Source organism: Bactrocera dorsalis, chromosome 4 (genome assembly GCF_023373825.1).
Source record: "Bactrocera dorsalis isolate Fly_Bdor chromosome 4, ASM2337382v1, whole genome shotgun sequence".
Classification (NCBI taxonomy): domain Eukaryota; kingdom Metazoa; phylum Arthropoda; class Insecta; order Diptera; family Tephritidae; genus Bactrocera; species Bactrocera dorsalis.
Genome location: NC_064306.1, coordinates 47,105,521 through 47,125,501, shown reverse-complemented (window position 1 = coordinate 47,125,501; position 19,981 = coordinate 47,105,521). Strand labels below are relative to the sequence as shown.

At 35.4% G+C, this 19,981-nt stretch overlaps 1 protein-coding gene across 1 annotated transcript in view; it reads right to left on the bottom strand.

Moving 5' to 3' along the window:
• LOC105234267 (innexin inx1) overlaps positions 1-19,981 on the bottom strand; it is a 36,019-nt gene that overhangs the window by 4,481 nt on the left and 11,557 nt on the right. The window contains exons 2-3 of the mRNA XM_011216565.4: positions 10,103-10,712; positions 4,320-4,427 (exon numbers count right to left, since the gene is read on the bottom strand). Of these exons, the coding sequence (XP_011214867.1) occupies positions 4,320-4,427; positions 10,103-10,351 (357 nt within the window). The 5' untranslated portion in view covers positions 10,352-10,712. The remainder of the gene's footprint in view (positions 1-4,319; positions 4,428-10,102; positions 10,713-19,981) is intronic.

Genomic DNA, 19,981 nt, shown 5'->3' with positions numbered 1-19,981 from the left:
AGTTCCAACTAATTCAACTAGATTTTCTTCCTGTCAATATTTTTGCTATTATAAGCGCATTAAAATATCACTTGTTATTATAACCGCTAATTAAGTTCCACAGTAACCTGGAAAGCTGCTTCTTCTTATGTACTTATAAGATCACGAGAATACACTTGCCAGCAACTACACCTTAATGATTTTATTTTCGCTTCATTGCAAGATCACTTAAATTGCCATCTAAGCCAACACACAAAACCTAATTTGTCATGCAACAACAACAAAGGTGTTTTTGTGATTAAATTGAGCACAATTGCGATTACAAACAAACACACATACAGACATGCATATGTACATATGTACAATATTGTGCGGCTATATTTCTTTCATTTGCGGTTTACTGCATTTCAACCGGATGATAGCCTCATTATGTAGTTGATAGCTATGTACATATGTATGTATGCGTAGTGTATTATATACCACACATACATACATATATGTATGCCAGTAAGCACAAAAGCATTTTCTTCAACTTGGTTACTTAGTAAAATTTTATTATTATGTCAAATGGACAGAGACACAAAAGACACAAAGCAAAATCTGATGAGCTACGCTTACGCACACATGCACACAAGTCTAGAAATATTTTTTTGTATATGTTCATATTTTCTACAAAACGTGCGCGCTGAGAAATTCGGAGTCACTGTACGCACTCAATTAAACTCAATTGATATGAAATTGAAACTTTTTTCGAAAAGCGCGTTTAAGTAATCATTCTCGAGCATGAGCCAGAAGAGTGTGGTGGCGTTCTGCAGCTCCCGAAGCCACACAAATGTCTGTAGTTATATGTGTGTATGTGAGTAATCTTGAGTCGCACAGGTCGTCTACAGAAAATCACGAAATTATGATCATTAATTGGGCACGAAATAAATTTTATATGGCACTAACAGCCGCTTGGGGCCTTCATGTACTGGCATTTGTATAACCTTTTTGATGTGGCGAAGCTGTGAAAAATATAATTGTACAAATTTTATTGCGCAAATATGCCAAAAGTGTTCAGCGTTCACCTCCAATCACCTTGGTTTACTTATGTATGTACTTAGCTAACAACGGTACTTTCGAATTAAACTTCAATTCATTTTCATTTCTCAATTGTTACGCCAGTCTTTTTAGTCTTTCTTTCATTCCAAATGATTGTGGTGCGGCATTTGTTTTTTTTCGTGATCAATCAAATGAAAAAAAGCTTGATAAGCATTTCAATATGCGCGTGCGCACCCGTTTGTTTTATAATTATGAGTTGCGTATTTTTAAGACGTTTTTTTTTGCTATCATATCTGCTTTCAACTATTCACCTTACTCTTATTCTTTGCCGATATATTTTCGTATTCAAATTTGAAAGCTTTCATACTCATTAAAATGCTATGCTCGTGACCCCTTTCTTATGATTATTGTGATTTTGATGTATACGCCACTCAATTTGACGGCTTAAGTGAGTGGTTTCGGTAGTTTTCAATAATATATGCATATAACCTGTACATGTACATATGTATATGTAAGTATTTATATACAAATGCACGTGCTAAGAGGTCAGCGTCATGAACATGACAGTTGGTTTTGGAATTACTAGGTACTTTTTTTTGGGTTTTTTTTTCAAGCCTTGTCAAACTACTATAAATTGTTTCTATAAAAAAAGATTAAAAAGATTTAATCAAGTTTTTATTGGGTAGTCGAAAAAGGCTTTTTGTATTTCCAATGAAACTTCTAATTATTTTTTTATATTTATAATTAACTTTAATGAACCAAATGATACATTTTGGTCCATTACTTTTTGCCATTTTTCCGCTAGAGACATTATTCCATCAGTGTAAAACTTTTCTGATTTCTCGGCAAAAAATTGCGACAAGTAATTTTCACAGGCTTCTCTTGAAGCCAACTTTACTCCATTAAGGGAGTTCTGCATTGACCGAAAGAAATGGTAGACCGATGGTGCAAAATCAGTGTTATATGGTGGATGCATCAAAGCTTTCCAGCCAAGATCTCCCAGTTTTTATCGAATCATCAAAGATGTGTGGTCTAGCGTTGACCTGTTGGAAGACGAAGCCCTTTCTGTTGATCAATTCTGGCCATTTTTTTCGCTTGCTTGAATCTCATCAGTTGACAGTAAAATGTAGAAGCAATCGTTCAACCAGGCTGGAGCAGCTCTTAGTGAATGATTCCTTTCCAATCCCAACAAATAGTCAGCATAACCTTTCGAGGAGTCAATCCTGGCTTTGCGATCATTTGTTGAACTTCGCTCCGCTGGGACCATGATCTTTTTCGCCCAGTATTGCCATATTTGATCCACTTTTCGTCTCCTATTACCATTCGCTTCAAAAATTGTTCGATTTCTTTTCGTTTCAGCAAAGAATCGCAGATGTTAATCTGGTCCATTAAATTTTTCTCAGACAATCCAGGCGGTACCCAAACGTTGAGCTTCTTTTTGTAGCCAACTTTTTCAAAATGGTTCAAAAATCATTTGACGATGCATGTGAAGTTTCCTAGCGATGTCATGGCTGCTTATGTGATGGTCCTGGGCAACCTTATCCATAATTTCATCGACTTTTTCAACGATAGATCGACCAGAGCAAGGTGCATCTTTCACATCGAAATTTCCAGAAAGGGAAGTGAGCGAACCATTGTTGTGCTGCACGAACTGACACTGCATCGTCTTCGTAAACTTTACAAATCTCATTGATGGTTTGCGTGGCATTTTTCTTTTTTTTATATAAAAATTTCAAAGTATAGCGAGTTTCTTCATTATTTTCACTCATTTTTGAACAGCTGTCACTTTTTTTCAACTTCATCGAATTTAATTTTTTGGCTAAATGGAGCTTGAAATCTCACCTTTCCTCTCTACACTATATAGTATGACACAATGTGATTGTTAGCACTGGAGATATACGACTGCAACGATATCTATTGACTAAATACGAAAAGACTTTTTCGACTACCCAATATTAAGTTTGCTATGGATTTTGTACCACCCTAAGGGAAGCCACGGTGAACTTATAAACCTATAAGTGATCTGTATGGCGAGCTCAGTCGATTTAGTTATGTCAGTATGTCTATCTGTCTGTATATACGCGAATTCGTCGCTTAACTTTTGATATATCGAACTGCAATTTTGCAGAAGTCCTTTTCTCTCCAAGAAGCTGCTAATTTGTCGGAAGCATCGGTATCGGACCACTACCTCTACTACTGCCATAGAAAGTGATCGATGAATATAGAGTCTTTGTATGGAAAACTTTTTCATTTGACTTTGTATCGTCACGAAATTTTGCAAATATCATTATTCAAAACAGCGCTACAATCTCTGGGGAAATTGTTTAGATCGGACTACTATAACATATAGCTGCCATACAAATCAAACAATCATATTCAATCCGTTGTATGAGAAGCTCTCTTATTTGACGAGATATCTTGACGAAATTTGGTATATTTTATTGTCACCGACAACTCTGCATTTTCCTAGCAAACTGTTCAGATAGGACCACTATAGCATATAGCTGCCGTACAAACTGAACTATTTAAATCCTGGAAAACATATTTGTATACCGTTTTCTGCTATAAAAATTGTTACTGTTAAAGGTATTAGAGCTTCGGTGCAAACGGAATCTATATAGTATATCATATTTTCAACATTTAACTGCTCATCGTTGCACATGCGCATTATGCAGTTCCTCCAGTTGGACGTTGATTAGTACCCGCATTCTGAACATTACAATATTTTTTCTTCTCCAAACTCGAATGCCATTCATTCTCATCAAATAAGTCATCAGACAATTGCTGCAAGCCAAATCGCACTTGATTTATGCAGGCAAACACATTTCTACTGCTCGGCATGCGCTGTTCGACAGTGCGCATCTCGGGTGCCCACACCAAATATGTTGCTGATATTTTCTAACAACTCGCCAGTAACAGCAAAAAGAAGAAAAATGCCCACAGCAATGCGCTTGCGACAGTTTTGCTTCACACACACACACACAAGTGACCACAAAAGGCAAAAACATTTTCAACCAATCAACGAGATCACTTGACAGGCCATTATTGTGGCAAGATCGCCACATTTTCTTTCGCTTTCACGTCGGCTGAGTGACGTCTAACCAAAGGGGGTAGGCATGTACGGTGAATTGAGTCTGTTAAGCACATAAATTGCTTAGCCTTAAAAGGCAACATTTATTTCGCTGTTGCTTCTACTGATGATGTTGCTGCTCGAGATGTTTGCAACAATTGGCATTGCTGGCCGTAATTTATTACTTTATTTTATTTCTGGGTTTATTTTTTTTGTGGCAGTCACTTACCTGAAAGAAGAGTACGAAGCAGACCCATTGGTAGTATGTGTAGTATTTCTTGGCATCCTCATCGTTGAAATCATTGGCAACACCAGGATGAGCAACTTCACGGCCGACCTGTTAGAGATTAGAGAAATTGTAGTCGTTTTTGTTACTAAACGGTTCAAAGCGACATATGTACATTGTATATAATTATTTCTATGCGTGCATCTTATTTAAATTAATTATATTTTAGATTTTTTCTCTTGTGCGCTTAAATTGTCTGCATTCGTTTGCATAATAATTATCATTCAGCTCCCTTCGGCACACCTAACTTCTTTTCGTTTTCACCTAACCTGCAATCGGTTACGCATGCGCGTCGCGTCTTTTAATTAGGGCACGCGCATGTTGTGGCATTTTGTTTCTTTGTCTAGAAAAAAATTCTAGGGCGTGGTAAATTTTATTTATTTTGAATTTAAATTTTGATCGTAAAAATATTGGGTAGTCGAAAAAGTCTTTTCGTATTTTGTCAATAGATGTCGTTTGGAATCGTATATCTTCAGTGCTACCAATCACATTGTGTCATGCCATATAGTATTGGAAAGGTGAGAGCTTTAAGCTTCATTTAACAAAAAAAAAACTTCGGGGAAGTTGAAAAAAGGTGCAGCTTTTCAAAAATTAGTAAAAATAATGAAGAAATTTGCTATATTTTTGTATAAAACGGGAAGAATGTCACGCCATTGAAATTTGTGAAGTTTGACAAAGCAATGATTCGCTCTCTTCCGTTCTGGAAATTACGGTGTAAAAAAGATGCACCTCGCTCTGGTCGACCTATCGTTGAAAAAGTCGATGATATTATGGAAAGGATTGACCAGGACCGTCACATAAGCAACCATGACATCGCTAAGGAACTTAAGATTCATCGCCAAATGGGTTTTGAATCATTTAAAAAAGGTTGGCTACAAAAAGAAGCTCGATGTTTGGCTACCACATGAATTGTCTGTGAAAAATTTAATGGACCGAATTAACATCTGCGATTCTTTGCTGAAACGTAATGAAATCGAAACAATTTCTGAAACGAATGGTAACATGAGACAAAAAGTGAATCAAATACGACAATAATGTGTGAAAAAGATCATGGTCCAAGCGTGGTGAAGCTCCACAAATGGACGCAAAGCCAGGATTAACGCCCCGAAAGATTATGCTGAGTGTTTGGTGGGATTGGAAAGGAATCATTCACTAAGAGCTGCTCCAACCTGGCTGAACGATTGCTTCTACATTTTACTGTCAGCAACTGAACAGATTGAGGCAAGTAATCGAAAAAAACGGCCAGAACTGATCAACAGAAAGGGCTTCATCTTCCATCGGGACAACGTTAGACCACACACATCTGTGATGACTCGGCAAAAACTGAGAGAGCTTGGCTGTGAAGTTTTGATGCATCCACCATATAACGCTGATCTTGCACCATCGGACTGCCTCAATGGAGTAAAGTTGGCTTCAAAAAAAGCCTGTGAAAATTATTTGTCGCAGTTTTTCGCCGAGAAACCAGAAAAGTTTTACACTGATGGAATAATGATTCTAGCGGAAAAATGGCAAAAAGTGGTCGGCCTAAATGGTACATATTTGGCTCATTAAAGTTCATTATAAATATATAAAAATAAGTTGAAGTTTTATTAGAAATACGAAAAGACTTTTTCGACTACCCAATATATAATAGTTCAGCAGCAGTTTCGACCGAACCAGTTTGAATGTCGGGTCTGCAAATTACCTATATCTCCGAAAATAATTTGAATTTTGAAAAAATCCTCCGGTAAACATATTCTTGAATAGTTAAACTTTAAATATTAAAAAAATAAATATTTAGATTTAAGAGCCGATTACACTAGGTTAAAAAGTTAAAGTTGAGGGAAAATATAAAGCGCTCATGTACGAGTATACATATGTACATATATTTACATACATACCCAAAAAAACTGCGCAATAAAAAGTACAAATCTCTAAACATATGGGAAGACACCACTTACAACTACGCAAATTCAAGTTAAATTCAAATCTTCACAAGCGCAAGCATTTCATATTAATACGTACAAATTTTTATATGTCTGTATTTACAAGTGCCCATCACACTCTGCCCTAGACGCATGCGCGCCGCCACAGGTATCCAATTTCCCATTCCGCGAAGCACTCACCAAATACTTTGAGGCGGTGCGCGTTAACCAACAAACTTTGATTGCTGCTTGAGGGTTTCGCGTTTCCTCTTGCAGACTTACAATGAATTAGAATAGTGCTTATATGAAGTAGATGTGTGCCAACATACACAATACGAAATATTCCGCACAAAATTCAAATGCTTTTTTTTCAGGCATTTCTTTTATTTCTTGTAAAAGCACTCTTTCTTAGTGTATTGTTTATATTTTTTGTACTTCTGGTATTGCGAAAGCAAACAAAAAATGTTGGCCTGCCAACAAAGCCACGCGGTTTCACTGTACTGAGACCACAACAGCCGGCAGTGCCGGTACATGCAGAGGGGCATGTCTGCTTAGCTGCTTAAAATTCTATTCAGCGGTGCTACTATCATTACAATTTTTATACTATTTACATACCTCACATATGAAATATTTATGGTACGAGTATATATGCATATATTTGGTAGCTACTCGTTCGTGAGCGGTGTTTGATCGGTATCGGAAAGGAGCGTGTTTTCAATAATTCATAAATCTACCACTTCTTCATTTTCTTTAAAAACGTGTATGCAAATTATATAAATATATGGTTAAATACATAAGCCGATTGCATACATTAAAAACCATTGAGGTTAAGTGTTGCTTGTCAAAAATTTATTTAGTGTTCAGTTGTGTTAATCTCTCTCTTTTTCCTTTCCATTACTTAATTAAAGAACACTTTTTTTAATTAATTGAATTCATAAAATTAATGCGGGTCAAACACTATAGATCGTTGATAGTACCGATTACTTTTGTTTTTAATCCAATGTTATGAGGTTGATCCTAAAAGTTCTCTACTTGGAAAGCTTAAAACGCCGATCCGTTGTTTTACTTAAAACTCCTATATAATAGATTGTAAGAGCTGTTTCCTGGTTGGCCGTAGATAAAGTTGCTAAGATGTTTCAACATCAGTCGTACAACTTTGAAAACTTCCGTCGATCAAGATCCTTAACCTTGTCGCATGAATGCTTATTGGACAATGTCCAGTAAAAACCTCTACAATTGCGGCAACAAGAACTTTGCTACTCTTCTAATCTAGGTAAAAAGACCGGCGCCTGCTAAGCGTACGAAAGGTATATTAGACCAGTGCTAGAACGCCAGATGTCGAAAGAGATCCAACTCTCGCCAATTGCAATGTATGTAGGGTGGGTCTCCCCTCTAGCTAACTCGTCGGCGTTGCAGTGCTAGCAATTCCGCTAACGAGTCACTCAAACGAGTCCGATTATAATGCAGCTTGATGCTGTTTCAAGTGAAGACAGACATTCCTTCAATAGCTTTGAGCGCATTGCGAGTTCAGCGCTAGTATTGTTGCTCTGCTGGTAAAGTATGTGCTCACCTCCCTGAAAGAGGCTGTACTTCGAAGCAGTACGTCTACGTCTATTTTATATATACTTGTATATTATCGAAGAGCTTCTTATAGAAAACCCACCCTCCAATATTCCTTTCTAGCTTCGACTCATCCGTGAAAAAGCGCACTGCGTATCTTCTCCAGATACTCCTTCCCCTTTGTCGGTGTGTGAACGGAGAAAAAGCCGCCACGAGTAGGCTCTATGACGAAGTGATCTAATTTCTTAGCAATGCCAATTTGTCTATGAGAGCCGCTCTTTGAACGAGTCAATTCACTGTTGAATGCTTCAAATATTTACCGTCTGATCACATTAATCCGAAATGCTAAAAACCCCGGTTCTATTAATTTCAAAGTACCCTCCTGAGCCACCAAAGCATGACAACGTTTAATTCATTTGTTTTGCTGGCTGGGAGTGTCTTCAACGAATTTGGTTTTTTTCGGGTCATTTTCAACTCGCTAGATTGTCGGACAATTTCGACATGATATTCTTTAATCTCAGTAATGAAGCTTTTGATGAATGTAGGGTCCTCAGCTGGCTACGTTGTTAAGCAACTCTTTTACGACCCCTACTCGCTGTCGTCGTTACAAAAGTGGTTCTGTGGTACGACGACTTCTGTATTTGTTAAAAATCCGTTTTTCGGTAAATAGCTTACTCTCGAAATATACCTATGAAGGTACTTGTTGCAGTCAGTAGCCACTTGGTAAAACTGAATACCATCATGCTTGACAACCGTCTACGAATCATAGGTAACTTTATATCTCTAGAAATCTCTAGTTCGAATACGAATTTTGGTATATGAATTGAATTCAGCTTCATTGTTTTCCATCCTCTTATAGCAGCCATGCGTTGCAGACCGGCAACTATACACCAGTCGCCTTACATAATATGGATCTTAGATTAGGTTAGTTAATCTGGAAGACCAATAAGGCATGCATAGACCAGTTTTGTCCTTTGTGATACCAGATGGAGTTCACTTGCTAAGTTCAAGAGGAGTTAGACAAGGACAGGACAAGTTTGGACCCTGATAGCTCGTTCCATCGGGTTTCGATTTTCTTCAGGATACTTCTGTCGAGATCGTCGTATAGACAATGCATGGGGTTAGCCGTACGTCATTCTTGGTTATCTTGTTCACCATTTAATTTCCCTCGATGCCTTTGTGGCCTAGCACCCAGTAGAAGAGAAGTTGCTTACTTCTGGCAACACTTTCCACTGCTACACTGCTTCTCAAGACACTTCTGGCCAATAGGCGATACTAGGTTTTTGGCTGTCTATGTAGATGTTGACTCTGAAATTGCCTGCAGGTGCGTTAAATACCAGTTCCGCGGCTTTCGCAAAAGCAAAGATCTCAGCTATATGGGTGTTCGTCTTTTGAATTCTTTGAAATCTACTTATAACTATCTAGCATATTTTCACGACTCAAAAAGTTAAATTTTGTCAGACAAATCAAAATTACGTTTGCTCAGTATTGTTTTAAGAATTTCTATAATTTTTTCGGTTGATCGCTTTGAATTTTAAGTCTATGACAACAATGTTTCTGGAGGCCAGTGTAGACCCTTTTACCGATATTTCTGTGAAAATAATAATATGGAAGAATATACTGGACATGGAACTCTGCAAATCTCAGAGGCTGCTTTATATTTGCTTATAAGATGATTCTGTTATTTAAAACAAGTGTTTATAAAATTTGTGAATGAACTGCAGTTCGCTTTCTAACTCAGAAGCTTCCATATAGTTTTTGGGATTTTTGGTTTCTCTCAGCTACGGCATAAAGTCTCTGAGCGTTAATTTACGTCAATCAACATTGAGGATCGCAGTTCGCCTTTCATTACCTTTGATTGCGTCCATATGTGTTCTTCGCAAAAGGCAAATCGCGTCTTATACGAGCGTGAATGCGGTTACTATACTGTTTGTTCTTTAAATAACTTATATGCAACTATGCAAATATTTACATATGTAAACAAATATGTATATATATATTTATATTTGCCCTTTGATATGCAAACACTCACTTATCTTAGTAACATGCACCTATCTACATACATAAGTAGATATAATATGAATCGAGCTTTATGAAACTTATACATACGTACATAAATATGAGAATCCGCCTTTAGGCGATGGTAACTCAATATCATCGCGGTATACTAGACTCATAAACATATGAACACGCTTACGTAAAATCTACTTGAGTAGATAAGAATTGATGCATATGTGGTAATTGTAAATGATTCTCACTCACCTGTCGCTTGAATGCGTCTGGCATCGTAAATGTGCTGTGGATCCAACAGAACGTATTCACCACGTGCGTCGGTATGCCACTCACTATGCAACTGATCGGATGACCTACAAATTGTGTGGCCGTAATGATCATACTGCAGGTGAGCAGCAACACGGTCGTAAATGAGTTGTGCAGGCGGAAGATGGCATTGTCCGTCTGAATGGGCTGCCATTTCAGATAGGATTTTAAACCGGCTAGCAACTTATACATTTTGTTGCATTAATTATGTCTAAGTGACGTAATGATGTGTGGAAAATCGCTTAGTCCGCCCTGTGTCTGGATCAGGATGTATATAATATGTATTTAATGGATTATTTATTGGCAGTTTGTTGTATAGTGTAAGTCCTTGAATTATTTGTTCTTGCTAAAAGCAGCGCCGATACGGAAAAGGCAGTGAGTCATAAACAGAAAAAAACCAAACTTGAATTTTCTGTATTCAAAGTGCAAAATTCCGTAGGTCAATCGTTGTTATTTTTGTTTGAGTTGTAAAGAAAATGAATCACTAATAAAGTGCAATTGTATGCTGATATGTGACGTAGAAACATCAAAGGCTGTTGCAAGTTCATATCAGCTGCAAGTAGAGAATAAAAAATGCAAAATTTAATTAGAACTTTTCATTAGTAATTTGTGAATTCTTAGTAATAATGGTTGACTGCAATTTTATGAACTACTTATTCAACAATGCAAATAATTTCCTTTTTTATATATCATTCAAGAATTTCCCATAGGAATTGAATGGTGGTTGAGTTTATGCTGCTCTATTTTTTGCTCTATATCTAACTAAGGTTATGTTGCCCTTATGAACACTTTACGGTTATTTGAAACATTATTATATAAAGGGAGGTCCATTTCGAGGTTCCATATATTTTTAAAGAAAATATAGAAACTTCAAGTTTAATGGGTAATGTTTATTATTAATTGAAAGAACATTCTTTGGCATTTATTGTTTTGAGGATTATCTCTTTCAAATGTTGGCTGCGGCTACGTCTCAGATGGCCTATCCATTGGGTTCAATTTTCGATTACTCGTTCGAGCATTTCGACTGGTAACAGGCAAATGACACATGTGATGTTTTGCTGCAGGGCCTGAGTCGAAGCGAGATTGCCCGCATATACTTTAGACTTTACATATCCCCACAGGAAAAAGTCTAACAGTGTGATGTCACACGGTCTTGGCGGCCAATCGACCGGACAAAACGAGAAATTATCTGCTTACCGAAGTGTTCTCCCAATAAATCCATTGATTGATGTGGCGCCATCTTGTTGAAACCAAATGTCACCGAGACACCAAGTAGTTGGTTATCATGGCGCGATAATGGTCGCCATTCGCGGTTGCGTTCTCATTTTTGAAGCAATATGGACCGATCATTTCATTGGCTCGCAAACACCAAAACATTGTATTTTCTCATTGAAAAAAGACTATTGGAAAAATTTTAAACGACGTCAGACTTGAAAAGTTTAAAGAACAGCAAGAAAATCTATTATTGTTTGATAGGAAAAATCAGAATAGAACTAATTTTTAACATACCGCAGTCGAAAGAATGGTTCAATAGGTAATATATCAGTTTCCTAAACCTCCGTGGTATTTTTGAAACATTGTATTCCTTTGAAAACTTTGAAAACATTAAAACATTTCTGGAAAATAAACACTCATGCGTGGGCTATTTATGTACCAGTATGTATGTATGCCTTGATAAAATGAACAGTGTCACTCTAAAGCAAATATATATTTACTTATCTAGTAAAAAACATAAAAATACTTAAGTACATACATATTTGTTTAAAAACTTGTATATGCAAATATGTTGAAAAATAATAATTCTTATCTGACTTAAAGCCAAGTTTGTTAGTCACAGTTGTAAAAACATAAAAAAATTGTGACGCAATGTATGGCCATCTGTGTTTCTTCAAGCAAAACGATTACAGTGGATTTTATTGTTATGACCCCAAAATTTCACTTTCTCATACCATGAGAATTAAAAAATCTGATGACTATATTCCTAGGAATATTTTTAAAGCTTAATAGTGGCAAAGTTCAGTTTTAAAGCAACATTTTGAACAATATAAATAACTTTACGCTTTAAAACCTGTCTTTAGGGTAAGAAATGTGATCCTCAATACCATTAGAGAAATTCCAAGGTGAACAGTTCTTGTAATTTATCGGTTCCTCCGTATATTTCCTTGTAAAAAATTATTAGAAAATCAAACATTTCGATAAAATTTAATAAGCATAGCATAATCGGTTTATTACCTCGTTAATAGCTCTACCATATAAGTTTCGTTTTAAGCTGCGAAATCTGTCAAACTTGTTGATCGGTTAGACATGCGTCAATTTTCATCTTAACGTTACTTGATCACTTTTACATCAAGCTTTATATTTCAAAGACCAATATAAACAAAATTTGGCTCAGTTTTCTTATGATAATTATAATAAATATATAGACATCTAATCAGACTCAATGTTCCACGCCATCTATCCATATAATGTTTTTTTATTCATCAGCTGATCTGATGAGATACTCCTAGTTCATGGCGTACCTCTGCGAAAATCAGAAGCCCGGGTTTGATCTGTTAATTTACTAACATAGATAAGTAAACAGAACTATACATGATATATTTAATGTAAACTATTTTCTATAATAAGTGTAAAAATGAAAATGGGTAAACTCGTCACATAATTTCCTTCCCATCAGAATAATGTTTTTCCTTGCAAATTTTCTTATACAATTCAATTTCAATTTATTCTTTAGGAACTAACTCAAAATCGTGTAGACGGTACGAAGCTGCTGGAGAAGCGGCGCAATAAGCTTTTCCACGAATGCATCGAAGCTTAGGGAAATGGGGACAAAGTGCTTTGTCCGGAGTTTTCTTCCAACTCTAGTTTCAGGCCATCAGAACACAAAGGTGGCTGTCATAAATATTGTAGTAGACCTAATGCTCCGAGGTGCAGCATTTTTTAGAGAGAAATGTATGCACTCTGATGGCTTAACGACAATTTTTGGTCTTCAGCTTGCTGATTGTGCGCTTCATACTTATCAAGAAGTGTTTAACCTATTTGTCAGTAGCAACAAGCCTCTGTTTTATACGACTTGGTAGCGTTCCTGGACATAGCGGGATTGTCGGAAACTGTGGGGCCGATGAGCTTGTTATAGAGAGCACTCATATCCCATTCCTACGCTCCAGGGTTCGATATACAAGGTGCGTTCCAAAGTAAACAAGACTTTTTGATTCTAGTGCCCCCTCGGTTATCAGTGCGAAAATGCGCTTCGAACAAAGAGCCAACATTAAATTAAACATTAAAAACCATTTGTTCTGTTTTTTTTTTTTTTAAATCCTGTTTACTTTGGATCGCACGTTGTATACACGTTAGCAGAGCTTTGCAAGCGCTAGTTAACAGTTAAAGCTTGTGCGGCTGCGATATTCTTTAGGTTCAAATTGGTACACAAGGTATTCTCTGAACTACTTGCTCTTAGCAAGGTTCAGTCGCATTGGTATGTAGTCTGACTGAACACTGGCTAAAGGAGTCATATGCGGTTAGGCTATATGCAACTATATTTCGATTTAAAGAAAAGCGAGCTGAAATCATCTATGCACTTTTTTTCAACTGTCCATTCTTTGCCATACTGATGTGAGTTAGGTTACAATAAGTAAATCGGTTTTGAATAAGTAAAAATCGGAAAAATTATACCTTGTTTCTTTAATGACTTCGAAGTCTCACTTTCAGTTGGAAAGCTAACCATAAAATTAGTAATAGTTTTTGTTGTAAATATAAAATATACTTATTTATATATTGGTTAGTCGAAAAAGTCATTTCGGATTTTGTCAATAGACGTCGTTGCAGTCGTATATTTCCAGTGTCTTATAGTGTTGGAAAAGTGAGATTTTAAGCTTCATTTAACCAAAAAAAAAAAATTTGCTCGCTTCCGCTATGAAAGTTTTGAAATTTCGATTTACACCGATGGAATAATGTCTCTAGCAGAAAAATGGCAAAAATTGGTTGACCAAAATGGTACATATTTGTTCATTTATTTATTAGTCTAAATATAAAAAAATAAGTTGAAGTTTGATTAGCAATACGAAAAGACTTTTTCGACTAAGCAATATATACTTTAAAAAGCAGTTAGTAACAAGTGTATAAAAAAATATGCAACTTATTTATAAAATCAATTTGTTATTGTACAATAAAAACTTGAAAATGTCAATTCATTGTGACGCTAATGACATAATTAAATCGTCGCTATGATTCATTGTGTGTTGCTAAGGCTTAACAGAAGCAATCGCTAATAATAGGTGACGTAGCAAAAATAGACGCTATTCGGCTGACACTTGCACGTGTATTTTTGCGAAATTCGCTTCCAACACAGAAAGTAGCGCTTAGTTTCATTCAGCAAAATAAACGCCGGCATTTTCTTATGTAAATTAGCCGGCTGTTGCGCATGCCATTTCTATTTCCGCAACTAACACGAAACATAAATAAATAAACGAATCAAAAAGCAGGCATTGACTTCAAAACAAACGTGGAATGCATCAAAATTTTTAATCAGCGCGCATGCCAAAAATTCCAGTAGCGTCTGAGTCAACGGTGCATTGCACTTTGCTTTGCCGCCAGCGAACAGCAAGCAGGCGCAAGTGAATTGGCTGAATTGCTGCGGCTGCGCACGACTGAATCGCAAATTAAAGGCAGAACGCTGATTTTTTTCCAAATTATTTTTATGATGAATTTATTAATTGAACTGTGTCTGCGTGCCGTAGATTTTTTTCGAAGTTCGTATACTCGTAGTGTGTGCATAAGTATGTACATATGTACATATATGTATGTATATGCATTCGGCGTCGTGTATAAAGTCGTGCAGTCAAATCGCAGTTAACTTAATTTTTATGGCTGCTTATAAGCGATTTTTATCACTTAAATGTACTTTAATGTGTGCATATCGTATATATGTATGTACATACATACATATGTATGTATATGGCAAATAAAAATCGGTATTTCGGTCTGCGCAATCAATGATTGAAAATGAAATTAACTCGCATTTAATTGATTGTAGCGTCTGCTCTTGAGTCGTTTTGCAACCAAAAAAATTAAAATAAATAAAAATAAAATAATAAAAATATTTATTTACTACAAATAGTTTCTAGACATTTATTTTGTCTACATTTGCTTTCTAGAAAATCATTTTTTTTTCTTTTCATTTTTTATAATTTCTTTACTTATGCTGTTTATGGCTTTGTCACCCCCTACACATCGGCAATGCTATTTTCGTCTGAATAGCAACAAAATTAACACACGTCATTTGGAATCGTTTCACCAGCTTGAGTGACAACGCTCGATAGCATCATTTGCTTAAAACAATGACAGCTGGTGTTTGTGGAATTTTCTTGGAATCACTTTCGGCACTGATTTTTTGTCATTTAAATCTTTAGCGCACTTCCAGTTTCATTTCTTCAGAAATGCGCGGTTTTGGTCTTTTTATTGTGGCAGTTTTTTAATGTCAAGTAAAGAGCATGTGGTGGTTTCAAAAAATAAAACGCTTTTATTGCGATTAAAATTATATTATATATACATAAGTATGTGTATGTACATACTATATATAGTATAATATGTATATAAAGGGTGTTTCAAAATAAACGCTAGATTTAAATTTGCCGCCATTTATGTAGTAGAGACAACCGACAGTTTAGGCTTAGTAAAAATGGTGCGTTGCATGATAAAGCAATGTGTCTTCATTATTGAAGAATATTTAAAAAATAAATTAAAAAATTATGCTGATTTTTAGAGCAAAATTGTCCTAAGTCATGAAGCAAATTGTCTCCTTGTTGGTTTTACAAATCGCCAAAACTGCCACTTTTGGGGTTTAGAGAAACCATATGTCAAAAATTGTCAAAAAACAAATGCATCTACTACTTGCCACTGTTTGGTGTGAGTGTTGCGCTGAAGGCATACAAGGTGCTTTCCAAAGTAAACAGGACTTTAAAACTGCATAACGCTTTCTTTTCATAAGAAAATGCATTTTTCCGAAAAGGAAGAAGTCGCACGGTGCCATATCAAGTGAATACGGGAAGTGGTTAATGATTAAAATGTGATTTTTGGTCAAATAATCGCCCTTCGAATCTGGGATTTTGAGCAATTTTTGGTCGTCAGTCAATTTGTGCGGATCAAACCGTGCACACACCTTTTGTAAGCCCAAATGTTCGGTCAAAATGCGATAAATCGATGTTTTGTAGATGTTGAATTCCATTTCCATGAATTTCAATAATGATTTCGGCTGATTTTTGATGAATTCACGCACAGTTTCGATGGAATTTCCGGTGATCACGGATTTTGATTGGCCCACATATTGATCGTCATTTATGTCCTCACGACCACTTTGAAAACGTTGAAACCACTCGTGCACTCTGCTACGGGATAGGCAATAATCGTCTTAAACTTTTTTCATCAATTGAAACGTTTCGGTAAAAGTTTTATCAATTTTAAAACAAAATTTAATGTTGGCTCTTTGTTCGAAGCTCATTTTCGCACCGATAACACAAACATACTGACACTTAAAACGCAATAACTTCACTTCCAATCTATGAAATACCATGAAATTCTTACTGGACAATCGATAAAGATAGCAGACTCTAACGCACTAGTCTGCATATATGTAGGTGCCACCAGAGGGTGCTAGATTCAAGAAGTCCTGTTTGCCTTGGAACACACCTTGTACTTCTACAACAGTTTGAACGATTTCACGTTCAAAATCTCAAGCAAACTCGTTGTTTATTTTATTTTTTATGATAAAAATTCCCAAATAAACCTTCGACCTTTCACGTCGTCAACAAACGGATGCCTGATACATAATGATTTACTTATGACGATCAAACATCACACGATCATAAAAAGAGGTTGCAAAAATCTAGGCAAATTTTCTTTATGAAAATGAACCACTCCGGGTCCAACAAAGTGATAAACTTGTTTTTATAAATGCCAGTGCAAGCACTCATGTGCTATTTTGGCATTATCTCATGACAGCTCAGATACGATTTTATGTAAATGTTGTAATTTTCTATAATAGTTGAGTCAGAATCTATTGCTATTTTTAAATACTTCTATTGATTCTTACGAGATTGCTGACCTTTAAGAGTCTCATAATTCACCGCTCCAACTACAATCGTCCATTACAAACACTCTACTATATACCTAAAAAATTTTTTGGAGAGTAACCGCTACAGCAATAAAATAGACCAGCAATAGTTCATATTTTTTCTTAATTTTAAACTAAAAATAATGGCCAAAAATTATAAATATTATTGCCTTTTTTTACTTAAGTAAAGCTTTGTTTTTGCTTATACGAATTCTACGTGCTTCTTAGGCTCAAATAATTTATAATTCACAAATGAGCGTTCATTCAGTAAATTTTTTACTTATGTACATACCAGACATTTGTGGAACAATACAGACATAAGTAGTTTTTGTAATGTCACATTTACAAACATACATTTCTTATTCAATTCTCCTATTATGCGCATGTCATAGTTACCTTAGAAATACATCTTTTTGTCACGTTTTTCAAATGTGACGTACAAAAGGCAATGTTGCATTTAGATTTCTATATACCTATTAGAAATTTTATATACTTCTAGTATATGCCTTATTTGATATACTCGTGCATATGGCGGGTATATTGGGCTCTATAATGTTCAAATCTGTATACTTTTGCTTGAGAATAAATTGATGTCCAGTTGCTTTTGAGCGATGCATTAGACGTGACCTTTGTGTAGAAAAGATAATTTGCACTATAAATTACCGTCGCACAAGAATTTACAGAGAGAATTATGCACGTGTTCATATGAATAAGGGGTTACATGGGTTTCCTCGGGTAAAAAACAGTATTTTTTCAACAATTTTTTCCTCATATAAAAAAGTGAAATAATTTACTAGAATTTTTTATTGTAAAATTTCATGAAGTTTGGTTGAGTAGATCTCGAGAAATCTTGCCAAACGACTGCAAAAACACAGTTTCGAGAAAAACGCAGTTAAAGACGGCACACTTAGCCTAGCTAGCTTCGAGCGCACAAGTTTTCAGGGCTGTTTCTCCAAAGCCATTACTCGGATCAACTTGAAAATTTAGGACAATATTCTAGAGGTGCTGTAAAATTTAATAAGATAACACAAAAAATCGATTTTTTGAAACTCTTCTAACCCCTTAATGTATTGGTAGTTTTATCAGCGAGACTTATTGGTCCGTACTTTCATTAACTCTCACAATTACTCCTTCAACACTTAAAAATCAAATCTTTAATAAACAATCTACAACTTTGTGGTCGCGAGGCAATATCGCCTGGTTATATTGCGACAACAAAAATCATGTTTTAAGTAATAAAGAAATGCGTGCAATTGCCACCAAGTGTCCCCTGAAGAATTTTTTTAAAACTATTTTATCTTGATCAGAAACTATTAATTTTCCATAATTATTATTGAATATTAACTACTCTCTTCCTATTTTTCAATAAAGCTAAGTATTGCACTCGAGCTTTTGTTCCACTGATTCTCAAACCTGCACACTGTGTCTATATAATAATAGCAACAAAAGCTCTGTGGGTAGATTTTGCAAATCTGATATGGCTGTGTGTGCAACAGGTAGTGCAAATTGTTGTTAGGTGTTTTTCAATTTACTGCTGCAACTACAAATACATACGTATACTTGTATAATATTTAAATGCTTGCATATATGAGTATATTCAATACTACATATGTACATATTTATTTAAATATATGTATGTATGTATATGCTTGTGCGGTAATTGCTGATGTTGTAGATTTAAGCATTCTCCCCTTGCGTTCTTTTTATTGCAAATGTCAGTGCTTTATGTCAGTTGTGCGGGCGTGAAAACAGGTTGATAAAAGGTGGAAATATATAAGTAATAAATTGTGTTTCATTATGCAATTTGTATATATGTATGTATGTATGTATAATACCAACATCTTTAACTGACTTAAATGCCGATCAATGTCAAGGTTGCATAACTGGATTATATGTTATGTTTAAAAGCATGTGAGAGTGGTATGAAGTATGCTGTTTGACCTTGCCTTATTGAGAACTATATATTCTACGTGCCACTTATGTAGTTATAACCTAAGTTGGTGACTTCGTGGTATAAAAGAGGCACAAGAGATGATAGTCGTAACAGATATTGCTTATTTAAATTAAAATGTGGTTTATGGGTTTAAAAACAATTGTAAGAACCCGGCATAGTTTTCAAGCAACTTAGATATATTTATATATTTTCGACATTTCAAGCTCCTGTTACAGTATTTCAAATACTACAGTTGAAAATCTAATCTTAGAGAGTAGCGAGTCGAACAAATAACTAGTATAAACTGAATATAATAGAAAGGAGTTACGCTACTTGAATGAGTTGTCGAGTTATTCCATTTATTTGCAGCACATTTGATTATATTTTTATTAACAAAGAACAACTTTTACATTTACATTTGTTGCCAAGAGAGTGGAGCTGATAAAACGTGTAACAAAGTAGCGAATCGGTGACAGGTCTGGTTTTTTTTATTCGAACAAGATTGAATTACGAACTGGTATATTAAAAATATTGGTTAAAGTTGTAATTTTTTACAATAAATAATTACTTTAATAATGTGTCTACTTGACGGGAATGCTGCTGTTGGCATTTGAATGACCAACTATCTTAAAGATTTAAATTGAGCTTTCTATAACTTTTAAAAGTTGATGTTTATGACTATTCAATAAAGTACTTTACATTTTTTTAAATATTGTGTGGTCGAAAAAGTCTTTTCGTATTTCTAATCAAACTTCAACTTAATTTTTTTTATTTATAATGAACT